The 22,503-nt window shown below is 41.6% G+C and overlaps 1 protein-coding gene across 5 annotated transcripts in view; it reads left to right on the forward strand.

The window, feature by feature from the left end:
• The window catches only part of CRYBA4 (crystallin beta A4), a 143,655-nt gene that overhangs the window by 109,239 nt on the left and 11,913 nt on the right, over positions 1-22,503 (forward strand). For all 5 annotated transcript variants that reach the window (XM_073582676.1, XM_073582677.1, XM_073582679.1 and 2 more), the window contains one exon: positions 1,855-1,996. In XM_073582676.1, coding sequence (XP_073438777.1) covers positions 1,855-1,996 — 142 coding nt within the window. The remainder of the gene's footprint in view (positions 1-1,854; positions 1,997-22,503) is intronic.

Raw genomic sequence — 22,503 nt, forward strand, 5'->3', positions numbered from 1 at the left:
GTATCCAAATTCTCAAAAAGGAGGTAGAGAACAAGTTTGAGGTGATGATGGAACCTTTCAATACACTTTTTGTGAATTTAGTGTTCCAAAAATACCCAACCAGCTCTGAAGAGTGTGCAAAGATTGTATCAAATGCTGAAGCACCTTCATCCTCAGAACTGTTGATCCCCAAGTTTTCAGGCCCCTACAATGTTATATCCTGACATACTGAATATCTAGAACATTTGAGAAAACTGAAGCTAGAAATTTTCTTTGAGTTATGCACTATCATATAGGTTCTGTGTGGCGTGTACCTAAAAACATAAAGTCATGAAGTACAGGAACGAACTACAGTGACCAAGTCCGTTTGTGTGGCCAATGTCATATTTGTAAAGCAACTTGTAATATCTTTATAACAGTACTTTGACAATGGCACATAACATGAGAGATGTGAAGGCAGGTCCAAAGCTACTTTCCCATGTGATCTGTAAATAAGAAGATAAAGATCGAATAACCCCAGACACTGCTTTTATCCATATACAAACAGTATAACTTACGTAATTGTGTTTTCTTGTGATATTTGACATTTATAAATGTGGAGAAGGCAATCTGTACATATACCGTACATTAGGCTGGAAAAATATGTACGTAGTATAACTCAAAGCTTGTTATAAATCAAATAGCATATATAAAATATGTTTAAGGCAAGCATTATGCAATATTCCCACCTTATCTTGTAACTTGTTATCATTATCCAAAAAATAATCAGTTTTAGTAATACTGTAAGTGATTAAACATTGTCTATGGGGTGAGATTATAACGTATACCAGAAGATAAGGCCATAAAACTGGAGCTAGCCCTCTAAGGTCATATTATCTGAATGTAAATAGGGTCTTTGTTTCCCACATGACCATATTTTATGGTCCATATTACGACCATAATTCCTGGCCGGATAGTGGATCTCCTAATCTAGGCTAATAGTGTCTTATATGCCCATAAGGATGCTAGTTCATTTTAGGACACTCACCGTGGGGCCGGGATAGGAGACGGGGACAACCATTTTAAGGTCATGTGCCCACACAGTCTTTTTTGCTGAGTTTTCAGAGCAGAAACTGAGCAGGATCTCAAAGTTTTGAGATTTGGAGGAAGAGTTTTTGCTCAGTTTCCACTTATTTTTTGCTCGAAAAACTTAGTGTGCACACAGCCTTACTGTGATTTTCCCTAGTTTAACGTTCTTGAACATTTTATGGATTTACGTAAAAAATAAAATTTTTTAAAGAGGAACCTTCAACATGTCAAAAGTGGTAGTTTTTGCTCTTATTTGTTTCCCGCTTTTTCCCCTGTATATATTTTTTATATTCAGTTTCATACAGTGCTAAAGATATGAGATTTTTTATTTAGTGCTAATTTTTATACTCTTTTCAAGGTGGTATGGCTCACAGGATTCTCTGGGGCATGTTTTTAGGTTCCTCTGTATTATTATCCTGTAAGCAACGCCCCCCTGTAAAGACCATAAAAAGACTAGCAGCAAATAAAAAGACCAACATGTCTGGAACTGTACGTAAAATTAAAGAACAAAACAAAAACAGAACGCTCAGGGGAGCAGTGGGAATAAAATAAGAGCAAAAACTGGTCACGTTTGAGCTGGTGACAGGTCCTCCTTAAATACCAGAACCATACTATAATGTATCATATGGACGAGATGGTATAAACACATATGCACTTTTATGTTTTCATTTCTATTATTCTGAGAAAGAAGCAAACTATAAGAGAAGTGATAAAAGCAGGTGTCTTTTGGATGACATGCCCTTGCTATTGGCATTCAATTTCCTTTAAACTTGGAGTAAAAGTGCAGCGTTTGTTATATTCCCACAGCTGGGTTGGATACGAGCACTTAGGATTCCAAGGTCAGCAGTTTGTACTGGAGAGAGGAGAGTACCCCCGCTGGGAGGCCTGGAGCGGCAGCAATGCTTACCACATAGAGAGAATGACCTCCTTCCGACCAATTGCCTGTGCTGTAAGTATACATTACATAGCGGTCCAAGGCGAGCTCGTGTTAATTGTTTTCACTTATGAGATTGCTGTTCAAGACGCCCAATTATAATGGGCTATGAATAACATTACATTTAAAGGACACTGATGAAAAGTTTGTCTTAACCATGAAAAATCTAGAAATACACAGAAATAATACTGCAGAATTAAGGGGATTATCTAATTAAAAACAAACCGTTTAATATTATAGCATTTGGTGTTATTAGCTGATCACCCCGACTCCTTTTTCGAACAAACAGCAGTTTTTTCAGGAAGAATCCACAGCTAGCATGCAGAGTACAATGCTCAGCTGTTTTTAATAGTTCTACAGACCAGGAGTTCTCAAACTATGAGGTTATCCCGATTACTGAAGAGCCCACTAATTGTTTAAGGGAACCGGCCAGCATGTTTTCCCCAAATTAAAGTACAGACACCACCAGCCTTTAGAGCACACTAGAATGCTGTTAAAAAGTCCCCGATCCATTCTGCAGATCCCAAAAAAGAGCTTTTATTATATCCACAGATGACGTGGTCCTGTCCAATGGGCTTCTCTGGTCTTGATCTGGCGTCTCCTTTCTTCCTTCAATTGCCGTCCTCCCAACATTGTGCGGATGACACATCCTAAGTCATCCATACTGTGTCTCCCCATGCTCCTGCACAAGTGCACTTCTCTCTTTACTGCCGAGGGCAGAGAAAAGTTCTATAGTGTGCATGTGCCGGCTTTTCTTCCTGGTCAACGGCGCGCTTTAGCCTTTCCTGGCATATGCACATTATAGTACTATGCTCTGCCCTGTGGGTATAATAAAAGCTCTTTTTTGGAATCTGTACTGGGATCTGTGTAGTTTGGAGACTTCTTTTTACAGAATTCTAGTATGCTGTGAATCCTTCATGATGATGTTTGTACTTTTTTTTAGGGAAAACCTGGTGACATGTTCCCTTCAATGAAGCATAGTTGGGGAGGCAGTTTTCATTAGGATAAATTTAGACGGCCATGTATCATGGTCCAAGTATGGACTGTGATGTACAGACATGTCACACCCTGTCCACTGACCTGAATTTGACAGATCTATTAGGCTGTCAAGTTCAGATCAGGAGACCCGCTGGCAGTCCATGCATTGTGGTCCTGTAAGTGGACCGTAATACACAGGTATTTGAATTAGACCCAAGAATGATCATGGTGAGAGGTATTTGAATTAGACCCAAGAATGATCATGGTGAGGCCCAAGCACCATTTTGGTTTTTCTGAGGTGGCACCGATAGAAAACGTTTGAGAACTCTTGCTAAAGACAAGGCAGCATCACACTTGCACAACCATGCTGCCTTATTTTTTCTGTTTGGATTACACTCCAGGGTTTAGCTTAAAAATGTATGAAAATTGTTGCAAATATGTCCAAAATGAAAAAGCTATTAATGATCTATCATAGTAAAGATAATACAAATGATAACGTGTGGCTCTAGCTCGGTGCAGTCAATCTAAGTACACATTATTCATAGATGGGTGGAATGTGCTCTTGTCGCTTTTATATGTAAAGGTGCAAACATTTACAATGAGGCGTACACTGAGAGCCTGCTATTAATACTGGCCTAATCCAGCAGCTCATTGTGTGCGTTAGGCAATGAGAGTAGCTAAAGAACATAATGATGTGTTTTAGTTCCAGGATTGTCCTGTTAGTAATGTTAGCCAGCGTAGGTAAATATTCCTAAGAACAAAATGTTATTGTGTGTATTTCCAGCTGTGCTTTTAATAAAAGTTCAATGCATGTCGTGTCCTCAAAAGGTTTTCTTCCATTGACACCTCAGGGAAGATAATAAATTGCAAGTAAAACCTTCCATTCCCCATAAGGCTATGTGCACACGGAGTCTTTTTGCAGATTTTTCTGAAACCAAGCAGAACCTTCAAGTTTTTCATAAGTTTCGACTTTATCAGGAGGATTTTAAAAGTTTTCACTCAGTTTCCACTCCAAAACCTCCTAAAAAATAACTTTGTGTGCACTAAGTGGAAACTCAAAGTATTTCAGAAGTTTTAAGATTTGGAGGTGGATTTGGAGACTTTCCGCTCAGTTTCCATTCATTTTCTGCTCCAAAAACGCCTCAAAATACTCTGTGTGTGCATAGCCCAATGGAAGTTCCCTACAGAAGTAACCATGAATTCATTGCTAAGTTTCCAGTGGTGGGTTCATATGCATGATCCTTCTCAATGTCATTTTCTTATGCCGTATAAAAGAAAATTTCCTAGGAAATGGGGTTTTCCTAATATAATGGTATATTTAAAATTTCCTTTCTTCAATTTTTTTTTATTATTATAACCACTCCCCTCCTATGGATTGTACAGGTAAATACGCTACATCTGACATGTACCCTAGAATTGAGGTTGGGATAATGTGCTATGTAGAGAGTTTCATAGCCAGTATGATGGCAGGAATACTTACACTATGAACATCATCTCTGACAACAGTGTCCCAGTTAATGTACATTTTTAAATACTGGATATAGTGTAAATATGGTAAACTATCACCTTTTATCACTTCAAAATGCTTATTTATTTAGTAAAAATTGAAACCTTTATCTATTGTTTATTTTGACATTCTGACATGTCCTATACATCATCACCGTCAGACACCATTGTAATGTTCCTGATAGCAAGGCGAACACCAGGAATTTCAGTGCCCCATATTGGCAAAATATTAGGGTACTCTTGAGACTCTGCCCAGGTTCCACCACCACCCCACGAACCTTCCACAGTCTCACCACCCACTCTTGGAAAACTCCACTTCTGCACCACGTCCTCACCAGTCACACATTAACAGTTCCCATCGAACACCATATCACCTACATAGCCATCAGCTTTTGTTTTGACCAAAAGATTTTCAAAGCCACCATCATGACAAGGTAGACTCTTCTGGCAGAGCCCTACTCTAACCTATTAAAAATTTGTTAAAATGCACAATACTCTTTTTAGGTACATTTTTATTTTTTTTTAAGCGAATGTATCATGTACATTATTTAAATTGAACACTAATACCACATACAAGGGACAAATACTGTTACACCACGGCCGGACAACATATTACCACCACATAGTGACTGAATAATACCACATACAAGGGAGAAATACTACTAAACCATGAATAAACAAAACATTACCACCACATTGTGTCCAAACAATGCTCAATACAAGGAACAAATACTGTCACAGCATGATCAGACCGCATATTACCACCGCATAAAACACACATGCAGGGATAAAAACCACCACACCGTGACCAGACTCCATATTACCACCACATAGTGAATGAATACTACAATACTGATCATTACTAAAATAACACAAAAGTAATGTTACCATAAGTGCCATAATACACAGGAACTCTGCACATAGTATGGAGTGTATAGTATAAGTGTACAGTTAAAGTGACTCATCAGTGACATTATACACAAGAGCTATGTATATAATATATATAGTGCATAGTGTAAGTGGACAAGCAACACACTTACCTACCCGTGAAGTCTCTATTTGAAGATTTTCATTTTCGCTTTGCTTCTTCATCCAGTGCAGTGCCATCACTTCTTCCAGTCATCACTCATCTCTACAGAAAATAACAGTTATCTAGAGCACATTCCCCAATGTTTCCCCAATTTCTACCCTATGCCAGATGAAGAAAATAATTGACAGTGTCGCCCAAGTGTAGCAGGACCTCCCCCCACTTAAAGCAGCATCCTCAAAAATAAAATATATCACAGCAGTAATAAAATCCCTTAATTTACCCCTACAGTAATAATGTCCTACATCCTGGCACCTTCCTGTAATAACGTCCTCCATTGCTGCCCGAAATTTCTTATTCCTTACCCCATGTGTCTCCATCATGCTTCCATATGTCCTCTCATCATGGCCCTATGGGTCTCTTCAACAAGGTGGCACGGGGGGGGTAGTTATGGCCAAGTTACTTAACCCATTCGCGACCCAGCCTGTTTCCACCTTTCTGACCCGGCCAATTTTTACAATTCTGACTACTGTCCCTTTATGAGGTAATAACTCTGGAACGCTTCAACGGATCCCTCTAATTCTGAGTCTGTTTTCTCACGACATATTGTAATTTATGATAGCAGTAAAATTTCTTCGATATGACTTGCACTTATTTGTGGAAAAAATGGAAATTTTTGTGAAAATCTTGAAAATTTCACAATTTTCCAACTTTTAATTTTTATGCCCTGAAATCAGAGTCATATCGCACAAAAGAGTTAATAAATAACATTTATCACATGTCTAATTTACATCAGCACAATTTTGGAACCAACATTTTTTTTTGTTAGGAAGTTATAAGGATTCAAAGTTGACCAGCGATTTCTCATTTTTACAACACCATTTTTTTTCAGGGACCACATCACATTTGAAGCCACTTTGAGGGGTCTATATGATAGAAAATACCCAAAAGTGACACTATTCTGAAAACTGCACCCCACAAGGTGCTCAGAACCACTTTCAAGAAGTTTATTCACCCTTCAGGTGCTTCACAGGAATTTTTGGAATGTTTTAAAAAAAAAATTAACATTTAACTTTTTTTCACAAACAATTTACTTCAGATCCAATTTGTTTTATTTTATCAAGGGTAAAAGGAGAAATTGGACCTCAAAAGTTGTTGTACAATTTGTCCTGGAATTGAGATCGGACGTCATGTTGTGTTTGAGAGCCGCTGATGTGCCTAAACAGTGGAACCCCCCCAATTCTAACTCCAACCCTAACCCCGACACAAACCTAACCATAATCCTAACCACAATCTTAACCCTAACACACCCCTGATCCCACACAAGTGACACCATTTTGGAAAGTAGACCCCCTAAGGAACTTATCTAGATGTGTGTGGTGAGCACTTTAACCCTTTTCTAACATATGACGTACTATCCCATCCATGTGCCCTGGGACTTAATTCCCAAGGACGGGATAGTACGTCATAGTGATCAGCGGCGCTCACGGGGGGAGTGCCGCTGATCGCGGCCGGGTGTCAGCTGATTATCACAGCTGACACCTGGCACTATGTGTCAGGGGCAGTCACGGACCGCCCCCGAGACATTAACCCCTGGCACACTGCGATCAAACACGATCGCAGTGTACTGGGGGTTTAGGGAAGCATCGGGAGAGAGGGGGCTCCCTCCGTGCTTCCCTGAGACCCCCGCAGCAGCGCGATGTGCAGCCCTGCTGCGGGGGTCTTCTTCCCTGCAGGTCCCCAGATCCAATATGGCGGCGGGAACCTTCGGGGGTCTGCAGGGAGCTGGCTTCCTCACTGCCTGTAGAGCGCAGGCATGAGGAAGCCTGCTGCAGTGCCTGTGTCAGATCGCTGATCTGTCACAGCGATCTGTGATGCGTCAGATCAGCGATCTGACACATGACAGTGATTTCCCCCCCTGGGACAGTGTAATAAAGTTAAAAAAAAGTGTAAAGATAATTTAAAAAAAATTCGCTAAATAAATAAAAAAAAAATTCCCTAATAAATTCATTTTTTGTAAATAAATAAAAAAACAACAAAAGTACACTAATTTAGTATTGCCGCGTCCGTAATGACCCGGCCTATAAAACTGTCCCATTAATTAACCCCTTTAGCGAACCCCTTAAAAAATAAAAGTAAAAAACAAAGCAAAAAATAATGCTTTATTATCATACAGCCGAACAAAAAGTGCAATAACGCGCGATCAAAAAGACAGATATAAATAACCATGGTACCGCTGAAAACGTCATCTTGTCCCGCAAAAAATGAGCCACCACACAACATCATCAGCGAAAAACTAAAAAAGTTATAGCTTGCAAAATAAAGCGATGCAAAAAAATTATTTTTTATATAAAATTGTTTTCATTGCATAAAAGCGGCAAAACATAAAAAAGACAAATGAGGTACCGCTGTAATCGTACTGCTTTATCAATTTTACCGCACGCGGAACGGTGTAAACGCATCCCCAAAAGAAATTCATGAAATGCTGGTTTTTGTTCATTCTGTGTCCCAAAAATCGTAATAAAAAGCGATTAAAAAATGTCACGTGCCCGAAAATGGTACCAATAAAAACAGCAACTCGTCCCACAAAAAATAAGACCTGACATGACTCGGTGGGTCAAAATATGGAAAAATTATAGCTCTCAAAATGTGGTGATGCAAAAACTATTTTTACAATAAAAAGCATCTTTTAGCGTATGACAGCTGCCAAACATAAAAACCCGCTATAAATAGTAAATCAAACCCCTCTTTATCATCCCCTTAGTTAGGGAAAAATAATAAAATAAAAAAAATGTATTTATTTCCATTGTCCCATTAGGGTTAGGGCTAGGGTTAGGGCTGAGATTAGGGTTAGGGGTGTGTTGGGGTTAGGGTTGGAGTTAGAATTGGGGGGTTTCCACTGTTTGGGCACATCAGGTGCTCTCCAAATGCAACATGGCGTCCAATCTCAATTCCAGCCAAAAAAGTCAAATGGCGCTTCCGAGCTCTGCCATGCGCCCAAATAGTCGTTCACACCCACATATGGGGAATCAGCGTACTCAGGATAAATTGCACAATAACTTTTAGGGTCCTGTTAACCTTGGGAAAACAAAAATTGGGGGTGAGAAGATCATTTTTGTGGAAAAAATATGATTTTTTAATTGTACCTCCGTACGTTATAAACTTCTGTGAAGCCCTTGAGGGTTCAAAGCTCTAATCACATATCTAGATAAGTTCCTTTGCGGGTCTAGTTTCCAAAATAGGGTCATTTGTGGGGGGTTTCCACTGTTTAAGCACATCAGGGGCTCTCCAAACGTGACATGGCGTCCGATCTGAATTCCAGCCAATTTTGCATTGAAAAAGTCAAACGGCGCTCCTTCCCTTCTGAGCTCTGCCATGCGCCGAAACAGTGGTTCCCCCCCACATATCAGGTATCAGCGCACTCAGGACAAATTTCACAATAACTTTTGCAGTCCAATTTCTATTGTTACCCTTGGTAAAATAAAAAACAAAATTGGACCTGAAGTAATTTTTTGTGAAAAAAAGTTAAATATTTATTTTAAAGTCTAAGGGGTAAGGTTTCTCCTTGTGGAGAGTGAAATACCAGCTCTGGCTTGTCAAGGTAAGGAGGCTTATTCGCTGTGCAATGCTCCACTGGGAAATTTTATATGCAAATTGCCTCTTCAGAAAGAAAGAGGACTTTTACTCTACAGCTCCACCTGTTGGTAGTAGCGATCCTACAAGTCACAATCATCCATTTAACGAGTCTTGTAATATGACATAGGATAACAGCCAAATCAGAAACTCAATTTGCAGACACGGTGTTTCGAGCTATAGGCTCTCATCAGTGCAAAGTATGAGATCTGATTTGGCTAGGTGAGAGGCTGAGTTCTAAGGGGTAAGGTTTCTCCTTGTGGAGAGTGACATACAGGCTCTGGCTTGTCAAGGTAAGGAGGCTTATTCGCCATGCAATGCTCCTCTGAGAAACTTTATATGTGAAGCCTCTCACCTAGCCAAATCAGATCTCACACTTTGCACTGATGAGGTGCAGTTTCCTGAATACCTTGAGTGCTGTCTCTTGGCCTTCTGGCATCGCAACTTTGGTGGCTTAAGCTGGTCGCTGCTTTTGGGAGATAGCCAGGAGGTTTCGGGGAGGAGATCTTTGGAGTTGTGGACAATGGGAGTCCGACTTCAATTCTCTGGGACCGATGATAGCCGGGTCAAAAATGGATTCAGGATTAACATCACTGAAGATAAGAAGTTGCATTTTTCTCTGTGATATTTGGTCAACATTGTGTTTTATGACATCCTGAAGATTCGGAAGTCCGATATAATATGCCTGCAGGATTTTAGGAGAGAAGGCAGGTATGTACTGGTGCTATCTTCTATGGCGGCTTGCCAGAATTCGTTTACTGCCCTGAAAAATGGAGTTGCAAATCCTTTGCTGGAAGGTCTTATCTTTACTGTGCTGTACTCTAAGGGAGATATCCCTCTTGTAGTTTTCATGCACAAGCCTTTTGTTTCCCTGGAGGACATTTCTTTATTTTTGAAAAGACATTGCATTTATGTTCAATACTCCCACAGGGTCCTGAATGAAGAAGGGCTCTGGACTGGGAAGTACAAATTTTTTGTGAGATTTGGGATGGATCCCCAAGGTCCGGGAGGCATCCATTACCCCCTCTTAATTTTTCAATTGGGAAAAATAGTGGGTTTTTGTTCTTTCCAGATGCCCCGATGTATTGCAGGAGGTGTAAAAATTTCGGGCATACCAAGGATAGTTGCAAGGAGATTCCAACTTGCAGGAATTGCAATGCTTCTGGCCATATCACAAGACTGCACAAATCTTGTTATGTGTAATGCTTGTGGTGAGGAGAGCCATAAATATCGGGACTGTAAGGCCAGGCTCAGTCCTAGGTCTTATGCTGAGGTCTCAGGTGGGACAGTTGTGCCCCCTGCTGCTGTTGTTAACATTCCACAGGTTTCAGACCTGGATCTTATTGAGGAACCTGAAATCATGGATGCACATGAGGAGACCCTGCCCCAAACGGAGTCTCCCAGCCCAGAGGTGGCAGTTTTGGAACTTACTGATGTTGAATATGAGCTCTCTCATCAGTCTGATGTGTGTGGGGAGGGGGAGTTGGAGGGTACTCTTGGCAATACCCCCAGTGTATCTTGGTTCGCTACTGAGGAGGAGTTGGCTAGTTGTGGAGATCAAGGTGACTTCACTCTTGCGAGGTCCTCTGAGGATGAGGAGCCTGGAACTTCCTGTAAGAAGCCCAGAACGGATTGGGCAGACCCTGGGGAAGTTGGTTTAAGTCCGGTGAGTGAACGTAGTTACCCTCAGAATGTCTTTGTCATGATTCATGCTGGATCAGGACTGATAAAAAGCACAGGTAACCTTTTTTTTTCTCCTTAAGCCGTGCTTAAGGTTGGTTTTTGCCCCCGGTGGCCATTAGGATTATTGCACTGTGGTGTCGTTTGTTCTAAGTTTGTCCCCGGTAGTGGTGAGCGTCATTGCACTCTTGTTTCTTTAGTTAAGTGCACATGATTATATGCAGTTGTGATTGCTGGCTCTGCTATAAAAGAGTCACAGGTGTTGCAATCAGCGTTGGTGATAGAGTTCATTTCAACCATCCTTGGTGGAGGAAGGAGCTGGAGAGCGTTCCTTGCAGCACTGTCTTAGCCCTGGTGTGGAAGGAGTCATAGGGGATTTCCTTGTAGCTCTGACAGAGCTTGGTGGCAGCGATTCAGGAGGAGAGCTGCATTCTGGTGGTGGACTCTGTTGCCAGGAGCAAGTGCAACAGAGTAAAGCTAAGTGGTGTTTCCCCGTTTCTGTTTTTCCTTAGTGTGTATTAGTACAGCGGTGGGGCCAGTGCCTGCGCCACACAGCTCCCTAGCAAGGGATAGGTGTAGGGTGTGCTAGGGCGACAGGTTCCTGATCGGAGCCCAGTGCAGAATCGGCATAGGGAACGTTAGGAGCGTTAGGGACACTAACTCAGGGGAGTGCAGGAGGTCTCCACATCCCCTTTCCCTATCGCAGGGCCCACCGTTGTAACTGTTTTCCCTTCCCCTTGTCTTGTTGTTTTAGTTACCGGCCTGCAAGCCGTGTCACACAGGACAGTATCACGTGCGCGTCTTGTTGTTATAGTTACCGGCCTGCGGGTCGCGTGTCACTGGACGGGTCCACATTACAGTCTTGTCTCTCCTGACACCAATGCTTTTTTAGGCATTCCCGAAGACGTAAACAGATTCAAGGAGTTGCAGTTCCAGATGGAAGACGAAAACGGCTGAAGAAGAAGTGGCGTGTTTGTCGTCATGTAAATAACAGTCATGTTATGGCTCCCCAAGCTGGTTGGGGCATTGTGTCCCTGAATGTCAGGCAAATTAGATCTAAATTCAGGAGGGCAATTGTTCTAGATTATATTAAACAGATGAGTGCTCACATCTTTTGTCTTCAGGAATGTGGGATTGTGGACTCTGCAAGCGATAAGGACTGGCCTTACGGACAGCATGTATGGTCTGGCTCATGTGTTAATAGGAATGATGGTGTAGGGATATTAATGGGTAACAGGGAGATTAGTTTAGATAGCTACACGAAGGTAGGGGTGGGTAGATGTATAATTGCACATGTTAGCTATAGGGGGTGGCGGGTTAGAATTATTAATGTGTACTGTCCATCAGGACACGACAGAAAAAAGGAGCATCTGGCTCTTTTGGAAAAATTAAGTTTGTTTCTTCCGGGCAAAATGCCTACAATTTTAGTTGGAGACTTTAATTGCGTCACAGAAGGGAATTGTGACATAGCTGGTAAAATGTTATCCAATCTTATTTCTGATTTTTCCCTTCTAGATGCTGCTGCTCTGAAATTTGGCATCCCACCACCGCCAACATACCATGCTGATAGGGGTGGTATTGCATCCAGGATAGATAAAATGTTGTTTTCCAAAAATATGTTGTGTATGAATTTTGAACAAAGTGCTGTACCTTTTTCTGATCATGAGTGTTTGAGAGGTGTGTTTAGTGCGATTGATGACCGTGTGTATGGAGGTGGGGTTTGGAAGCTGAATGTAAGATTGTTAGAAGATGAGGATGTGATGAATGAATTAAAAATAAAGTATAAAGAGTGGAGAGTATGTAAGAGGGATTTTGCGTGTGTGCTGGAATGGTGGGACTGGGTTAATGTGTGTTGCAAAAAATTCTTCAAAAAATGGGACTATAAAAAGCTGCTATTTATCGGAGTAGATTTAATGATTTAAACAGGCGTTTAGACTGGTTAAGGAAGTGTGGAGAAAGAGGGATGGATGTGTCTGATCTGCTGGCTGAGACAAAGAGTGAATTAAAGAGTGTTATGGTTGAAAAAGGGAAAGAAATCATGTATCGCACCAAAATAGAACATCTTGAGAAAGATGAAAAGTGCACGAGGTTCTTTTTTAAGAAAATGAATGGGAGAAAGGTTGATATGGATAAAATCCTGGATAGGAACATTTTGTGTGTGTCAGGTGAGAATGTGATAAAGGAGGTCAATAGGTTCTATAGCAAGTTATATGATAAAAAATGGATTGATTCTGGTCTTGTTTCAGAAGTGCTAAATGTTTTAGAGAACAAGTTGGATAGTGGAGAATGTGATATTTTGAATGAGAACGTAATTATGAAAGAAGTAGAAAACGTGATGAAGAGTGCTAAAAAGAATAAAACACCAGGTAAAGACGGATTGCTGGTAGATTTCTATGTGAAGGCATGGGATTTTCTGGGTGCTGATTTGACTGAGATATGTAAGGATATGTGGGAGAGTGGTAAGTTGTGTGAATCAATGAAAGAGGGGGTGGTTGTGCTTGTGTATTAGAAAGGTGAGAGAAAGTGTTTAGAGAACTGGAGACCTATAACATTGTTGAATGCAGATTACAAAATCTAAAGGAATCTACAGTGGCACTCAGAGTAAATGGTGCTGCAGAATTAAACAAAAAAACACTATTTTGTCAGTATAATCATAAAGAAATAAATAAAAATAATAAATTCGCGCACACAAAACCCTTCACCTTAATAAGGAATTGGTTGAGATGAAAAACTATTAAGAAGCAATACACACAATATACCAAGGAAGTAAATAATTCCGTAAAAAACCAAAATACTTAAAATTAAAAATTAAAAATATGCTGTTGGAGATTCAACTGGAAAAAGTCCAAAATAATTAATCACTTCAATAAAAAATCGGAATATATTCTGAGGTTATAACAATTTATTTATTTAACATACACATAGGGGTAAAATACTCGTTTAGAAAACAAAACCTCAGTGTAAAAATAAATGGATATAGCGCTATATCTCTAAATGAAAAAAGGGTCAAAAGATATGTAAGTACCACCACTTGAAGTAAAAAATGTTACTAAACGCCATCCAACTAAAAAAAAAAAAAAAATTTTTTTTAGACAAATATTTTCAGATAAATAGCAAATTAATTGTAATCACATGGAGATTGCCCCGGCCGGTGGCTATATCTCCTACCAAATAATTTCCTATATAAAAAAGGTACCTTCAGTATCCCCAATAGAAATAGCAGGCTATTAATGAGCAGCTGTGGCACATGAGATCTGTACTTGCGGTTCCATTAGATACGGCAGCTCCGTTCTATGAAATAAAGGAAGCGGGACCTGAAGTAACACCGGTAATATATGTTCAGCAGCGTTCAGGCTGTGTAGTGTTTGTCTCCATTAGTTTCAGCGTCTCCGCTCTCTCTTTTTTTGGGCTATCTTTACCTTCTGTACCTAATGTCCTAGGAAGATTTTTTTGTCTAGCCTCTTCAAGTAAGGCATCCAGGTTAAATTCTAGCCTCCTTGTGACATCTGTGACGGTGTTGCAGTGGAAGTCCTTCTTCTAATGAGCGGTATGATGATAGAAGATAGGCACTGAAACTATGTTTGATTTTATTAATAACAATCACATAATAATATGGACAATTCAATCCAGAGGCTGCCAAGCTACACTAAAGGAGCGTACTGGCTAAGCATAAAAATATGTATAAGGTGCAAAGTGCAAATATATGTAAACAATCATTGTGCAAAAATGCAATTTGCTGTAAAAATCCTTCAAATATCACAGGTTGATTGAGCACAAAATAAATAAATGCTCAAATTCCCTCAATGGGGTGGCTCATATAAGGTGTTGCACACTTTAACAAATTTCAGGCAAGAAAGCCATTTTTTATTGAAGTGATTAATTATTTTGGACTTTTTCCAGTTGAATCTCCAACAGCATATTTTTAATTTTTAATTTTAAGTATTTTGGTTTTTTACGGAATTATTTACTTCCTTGGTATATTGTGTGTATTGCTACTTAATAGTTTTTCATCTCAACCAATTCCTTATTAAGGTGAAGGGTTTTGTGTGCGCGAATTTAATATTTTTATTTATTTCTTTATGATTACAAAATCTATAGCAAATTGTTGGCGAATCGTATGCGTGAGGTGATTGGTAGTGTTGTGGATGAGGATCAAGTGTGTGCTGTGCCTGGAAGAAATATGAGTGATAACTTATTGCTATTAAGGGATTTGATTGGAGACTGCATGGGAAGGAAATGGAAGTGTATGGTTCTGTCAATTGATTTTGAGAAAGCGTTTGATAGGGTCTCGCATGTGTTTTTGTTTAAAGTTCTGGAGATAATGGGATTTCCTAAAAAATTTGTGAATGGGATAATGTCTTTGTATGATTGTGTGTCAAGTGAGTTTCTTGTTAATGGGTGGTTGAGTGAGAAAGTGAATATTAAGTCTGGTGTAAGGCAGGGGTGTCCCATATCCCCTGTCTTGTTTGTATGTGTGATTGAACCTTTGTTGTGCTTGGTGAGACATGATAAAATGATGTGAGGTTTGTTGGTACCTGGGAGTGGTGGAAAGCATGTGAAAGTTCTTGGATATATGGATGATGTTGTGGCTGTGAGTGAAAGTGTTGCGTCTATGAGTAGGGTTAAGTTGCTTCTGGAGTTTTTCTGTGGTGCATCTGGCTTTAGAGTGAATTGTAATAAATGTAGTTTTAAATGTTTTTGGGATGACAAGGTTAAAATGGAGGGGGTAAAGTGTGAGGAGGGTGCTATCAAAGTGCTGGGAGTATTATTTAATAAGGACTTGGAAGGTAAGGAGAGCTGGGAGGAGTGTGGATTGCGCATAGAGCGTAAGTTAAATTTTTGGCGACTGAGAGACTTGATCTTGAGTGGTAAGTTTTTGGTTATAAAAGCGGTGATTCTTCCGATTTTGCTTTCTATTGCAACAGTTTTTCCACCGTCGTGTAGGAAAATAAAAATAGTGGAAAAGTTAGTTTTTACTTTTTTTCTGGAGCAGTAAAATAGAGAAACTTAAGAGAGAAAGTCTTTTTAAGGCGTGTGACCATGGTGGCATGGCCTTTCCAAACATTGAAATTTTTCTGGGGCTTCAGTATATCAAAACTGTTGTTATTTTGCTGAATAAAGGAAATAAGGGAGCGTATATGGCAAGTTATTCTGCTGGTTGGATGTTATATGGCTTATGTTGGAGAAAGAAGGATGCTAGAGTGCCTGTTGCTTTCAAGTGTCCGGTCTGGTATGAGGTGATTGAGAAGTTTGTGAGGAAGCATGATTTAGTGAGTGTATCAATGAATGATTTTAGAATGGCTAAGAATGTGATGAAAATAATACGTAAGAATGATGTGGAATGTAATATTGTGGGGATGAGAGGGAATGAAGTTTCGGTTGCATGGAAGAGATTGGGAACGCACGGGATGTCAAATAGACAAAGGGATATTGTATGGATGTCCTTGCACAATATTTTGCCTGTGCGACAGGTTCAGAAGAGGCGAGGACTGCCCAGAACTGATGTGTGCCCGAAGGAAGGATGTGGTGGATGTGAGACTGTATGGCCTACTATGTGGGACTGTGATTGTGCGTGCAGTGTGTGGAAGTGTGTAGTTGGGTTGTGTAAGGAGTTAGCGGGTGTGAGTTTTATTGACTGGCGTGTTGCAATGTTTGGAATTGGTGCATGTGGTCGTGTGAAAAATAGAATCCTATGGTTAATTATGATTTGTGTGATGCAGAGTTTGTGGGATGTGAGGAATTTAGGAATTTTCAAATAGAAGCATGTATCTGTGAATAAGTGTGTCGGGCTGATCCTTTCTAGATTATACTTGATTTATAAGTTAGACAGCGAAGGCGGTGGTGGTTCTGATCCAGAGGGTGTCTGGAAATTTAAAAAATGGCAGCACCTGATCAAATATCAGTGAATTTTAGTCATGTTTATTGATGTTTAGGATGTTTTTTGTGTATACCCTTGGTTTGCTATATTAAAATAAATATGAACCATGATGATGAGAGTTGAAACAACGACGTTTAAGTTGATGAGCTTATATTGAGTTGTTTATAACTAACCTGAATGGTTTAAAGAAAAAAAAAAAGAAACAGTGTCTGCAAATTGAGATTCTGATTTGGCTGTTATCCTAAATCATATTACAAGACTCGTTAAAGGGTTGATTGTGACTTGTAGGATCACTACTACCAATAGGTGGCGCTGTAGAGTAAAAGTCCTCTTTCTTTCTGAAGAGGCAATTTGCATATAACTTTTTTTTCAAAAACATTCAAAAAATTCCTGTGAAGCACCTGAAGGGTTAATAAACTTCTTGAATGTGGTTTTGAGCACCTTGAGGGGTGCAGTTTTTAGAATGGTGTCACTTTTGGGTATTTTCTATCATATAGACCCCTCAAAGAGACTTCAAATGTGATGTGGTCCGTAAAAATAAAATGGTTTTGCAAAAATGAGAAATCGCTTGTCAACTTTTAACCCTTATAGCTTCCTAACAAAAAAAAATGTTGGTTCCAAAATTGTGCTGATGTAAAGTAAACATATGTGAAATGTTATTTATTAAGTTTTTTTGTGTGCCATATCTCTGCAATTTAAGGGCATAAAACTTCAAGGTTGGAAAATTGTGAAATTTTCTAAATTTTAGCCAAATTTCCATTTTTTTCACAAATAAACGCAAGTTATATCAATGAAATTTTATCGCTAACATGAAATACAATGTCACAAGAAAACAATGTCAGAATCACCGGGATCCATGGAAGTGTTTCAGAGTTATTACCTCATAAAGGGACAGTGGTCAGAATTGTAAAAATTGGCCTGATCATGAACATGCAAACCACCCTTGGGGGTAAAGACGTTAAACCCCCAAGTGCTTCACAGAATAATGTAGAGCCGTAAAAATAAAAAATCTTATTTTTTTCACAAAAATGATCTTTTCACTCCCAATTTTTTATTTTCCCACAGCACAGTGTCAGATCAGCAATCTGACAGGCAGTGAAGGAGGCTTGCCGATTCCTGCTCTCAGCAGGCGCTCGCAAGCCACCTTACTGAAGGACCTGGAAGGACCCAGTGGCCATCTTGGACAGTACTGACAGTGGCATCAGAGTTGCTGCGGGGTGTCAGCTGTCACATACAGCTGATACCCGCACCGGATCACAGCGGCGCTCAGCGTGAGGTCACGGTGCTCGTGCCAGTACTGCTGCGGGCTGTAATGCAGTTCCCACAGAGCAGTACTAGTATGGCGAAGGTCGGGAAGGTGTTAAAGACACAGTCCACAGGCAGAGTCCACTGAGAAAATGGTCAGCGAGCACCCCCAGCCCCTTGTACATAAATAGACAGAACTGACACAGCTCCTTCCCACGGGTTACCTTTTCTTTCCGGCCACTGTTGTCCGGCAATCAAAATCCAGGGTCACTGCTGTGATCCAACAGGGATAACTTTATTTATGTTTTTTCAATAGTAACAAAGTAAGAAAAAGTAGTAGAAAAGACGATACAACACTGACTCCATGCTCTTTCCCTGACAAAATCCACGACCATACCTACAATGGCCACGGTAGCCGAGATCAGGCAATCAGTCCACATGAGGAATCTGGACACTTATAGTCCCTTCAGCTGGGGCCCATCCGAATTCTTGGGCCCCATGTTGTGGTCCTTTAGTCCTTAATTTTTAGTCTTTAGTCCTTAGTCTGGGGCAGCAAATTTCCTCCCTCCTGGGAGTCTGGCAATGCTCCGTTATGTCCTTTGGCCAGGGGCAGCAGATCCTCTCCCTCCTGGTAGTCTGGCAATGCCCCAGCTGCAGCCACACATCTGCTCAGGGCTAACGTGCCTGAGCTTCTGAACTGGGAGCAGCAGCTTCCTGCTGCCTTTGCTGTAGCTGGCCCAGCCCACATCCTTAACTATTGCCTGTCCATAACTCTAGATGAGTGAAACAGCACAGACGATTTAAAGGACACTTACACAATACCACAATGTATATAGAACACTACAAGATAAGGCAATTCAATACGAACACATTATTTACAGTGGACTACAATAGTACACAGTGAGAATATATTTGAGACATATCTTATACAAGTTTCCTCAAAAAGGAGGTCGCATAGGTTCCACGTGGGGGAAGGGCAGATGAGGGGTCCTGCCACCTCCTTACACTCTCCCCTTCTTAAACATGGCCATTTTCAGCCATGGCAACCTCAGTAAAATATACATGCAGCATCAGAGTCCCAGTCTCTCTGTATAGGGGTCCGTAAAACATAGAAGAACAGTTCATAGTCCACAAGAGCCGATTGGCCTTTTAACACTGATGGGCCATACTCAGGCCCGGTGGCTTCCCCCTCTATGCCTTCAGTGGACTACGGGCCCTTTAGCGGTGGTGGGATGCATTTTTTTAACATGGGGCTAGTCCAAGGGCAGAAATAGGGCACAGTTCAGGGGTAGCACAGTTCAGTCCTGCAGCCACATCGGGAGTCCACCATCATTAACCCCGTGGGGTTTTGGTCCATTGATCCAGCAAGGGAAGCACCAATGGGTGCAAACTGGGAGAAGGGGAAAGCAAACAAGCATGGCCACTAACCGGTGGCCACGTCAGGCGCCATTGTCCTTAGGCGCTATGCAGGACTGACTGCCTTTTTAGGGACGCAGAACAGTCACTTACTCTGGATGTAACCGGCACCGATATCAAATTTTAAAGGGAACGCTCAGTCTGTACATGGCCATTGACTTGCATAGTGGGCCACATTCGGGCCCTGTACCACCATTACACATTAGATGAGGACCCACTGGAGGAGGAGTCCCTGCTGTTTCTCTGCCTCCGCACCTCCTCCTGTGATGGTCCTGCAGCACCAGGAGCATCCGGCTCTGCGGGTACATCGGCGACCACCTCACTGCCCTAAGGCACCACTCTTGTGCAGTGGGAGCAACTGCAGCTGCCGAATCCTACTGCTCTACACTCGGGGTCCTCTGCGGTGAGCTTGTCTCCTGGTCGGAGGCCATTTTTATGGCCACTGCGTAGGGCCCACGGGATCCTCGTTCTTTGATGAAATCTACTGTACGTAGTCCCCCTCTCAGAGAGCACCATGAAACATGAGGGACCCAGCATTAATTTAAACTTTGTCCCCGGTTTCTAGCTCCTCCAGGAAACCATAGCCCTTGCTTTGGTTTAGGTACCTGATGAGGCCACGGGTCATCTGGCCTGCTATGGTTCCTCCGCCAGGGTGCTCAGCTCATGTATGATCCGGCATTCCCGTTGTCTCTTCTCCCGAATTACTTCATGGATCCACTGGTCGTCCACGACTGTAGATACACGGGGTTTCTCCACACCCCTGCCAAGGCTGTCAGCCGGAACGGGGACGACCTGAGGAAGTGCAGGGGCCATCGCTGCTGAAGATGACAGCGGATGGGACTAGTGAGACAGCTCTGGTGAAGACGGTGGGGCCACGGGAAGCAGGTGAGGTGGGGAGACAGCCAGGTGGGGAGTCTTTACTCACCACCATGCCCGGTAACAGTCCTCTAGCGTGGCCACCAGGGTCAGCAATCGCGGGCGCTATGATGCCTCGCAGAGCTGCCTCCAGAGTCTTATGCATGCCTGTGGGCTCCAGTCGGGGCATTGCTAGTCCTTCAACCTCTTAGTCTTTGGCCTCCACAGGTGGCGGGGGCAGCCGCCGGAACAAGAGTCGCTCCTCCAGTTCCTCGGACCACTAGAGTTCGAAGCGCAGACCCGTCTCCGCCCGGTCCTTGGATCGCCTCCAATCCTGGCGGCCGATGCCGTTTCGGTAAGACATGCTGTTCCTTTCCATGTCAGCAGGCAATGGTGCCTCATTCATTATCGTATGATCCATCTTTGCTGGGTTCCACCCATTTGCTGGGTTCCACCCACTCATTTCTGCTCCACCCATTTCTCCTCATCAGGCTGCAAGGGCAGCAGCTCCTTCTTCACCCACACCCATTTAGGGCAGGCATACTTCACACAGGGACGTGGCTTTCTTCTTTCTGGTGCCAAACTGCTTCGTTGATGCCCATGACAAACAGCCACATCCTTACTTTTCGTGCCAACTGCCGCCATCTTTAGGCCACGGCCAGTGCCATTTCTGAGTCGACAACATCCATCATCTGCAATTCTGTCATGGCAGGCAACACAACACAACACAAGTCCCAAATTCAAAGTCACAAGTCTCAGAGTCGCTGTCAGCCGACAGCTCCATTTCTTCTAGTTCTGGCAGCGCATCACAAATTTCAAAGCTCACAGTCACGGTCAGTCGCCATCTTAAGCAGTCACTGGGTTGCAAGGCTGTTCAGGTTCATTCTGTCGACTATGCCAAGGGTAACAAGGTGGAATGGGGGTAGTTATGGTCAATTTACTTAAAGACACAGTCCACAGACCACAGACAGAGTCCACTGAGCAAATGGTCAGTGGGCACCCCCAGTCCCTTGTACATAAATAGACAGAACTGACACAGCTCTTTCCCATGGGTTACCTTTTCTTTCCAGCCACTGTAGTCTGGCAATCAAAATCCAGGGTCACTGCTGTGATCCAACAGGGATAACCTTATTTTACGGTTTTTTTTTCAATAGTAAAGAAGTAGGAAAAAGTAGTAGAAAGAAGATACAACACTGGCTTCCTGCTCTTTCCCTGACACTATCCACGACCGTACCCACAACGGTCACAGTGTCATGATCCATGCTGGATCAGGACTGATAAAAAGCACAGGTAACCTTTTTTTTTCCTAAGCTGTACTTAACCCCTTAAGCCCCTAGGGTGGTTTGCACCTTCATGACTGGGCCAATTTTTACAATTCTGACCACTGTCCCTTTATGAGGTTATAACTCTGAAACGCTTCCATGGATACTGGTGATTCTGACAATGTTTTCTCGTGACATATTGTACTTCATGTTAGTGGTAAAATTTCATTCATATAACTTGCATTTATTTGTGAAAAAAACGGAAATTTGGCAAAAAATTTGAAAATGTCACAATTTTCAAAATTTGAATTTTTATGCCCTTAAATCACAGAGATACGGCACCCAAAAAACTTAATAAATAACATTTCCCACATGTTTACTTCACATCAGCTCAATTTTGGAACCAAAATTTTTTTTTGTTAGGAAGTTGTAAGGGTTAAAAATTGACCAGTGATTTCTCATTTTTGCAACACCATTTTATTTTTACGGACCACATTACATTTGAAGCCACTTTGAGGGGTCTATATGATATAAAATACCCAAACGTGACACCATTCTAAAAACTGCACCCCTTAAGGTGCTCAAAACCACATTCAAGAAGTTTATTAGCCCTTTAGGTGCGTCACAGGAATTTTTTGAATATTTAAAAAAAAAAATGAACATTTAACTTTTATTCACAAAAAAAAAAATTAAGGTTCAATTTTTTTTATTTTACCAAGGGTAACAGGAGAATTTGTCCTGAGTACGTTGATACCTGATATGTGGGGGGGAACCACTGTTTCAGCGTATGGCAGACCTCAGAAGGGAAGTAGCGTTGTTTGACTTTTTCAATGCAAAATTGGCTGGAATTCAGATCGGACACCATGTCGCGTTTGGAGAGCCCCTGATGTACCTATACAGTGGAAACCCCCCACAAGTTACCCCATTTTGGAAACTAGACCCCCCAAGGAACTTATCTAGATATGTGGTGAGAACTTTGAACCCACAAGGGCTTCACAGAAGTTTATAACATACAGCGGTACAATTAAAAAATCAATTTTTT

The sequence above is a fragment of the Dendrobates tinctorius genome, unplaced genomic scaffold (assembly GCF_039654945.1).
Source record: "Dendrobates tinctorius isolate UK_male_01 unplaced genomic scaffold, ASM3965494v1 ptg000073l, whole genome shotgun sequence".
In the NCBI taxonomy this organism is placed as follows: Eukaryota; Metazoa; Chordata; class Amphibia; order Anura; family Dendrobatidae; genus Dendrobates; species Dendrobates tinctorius.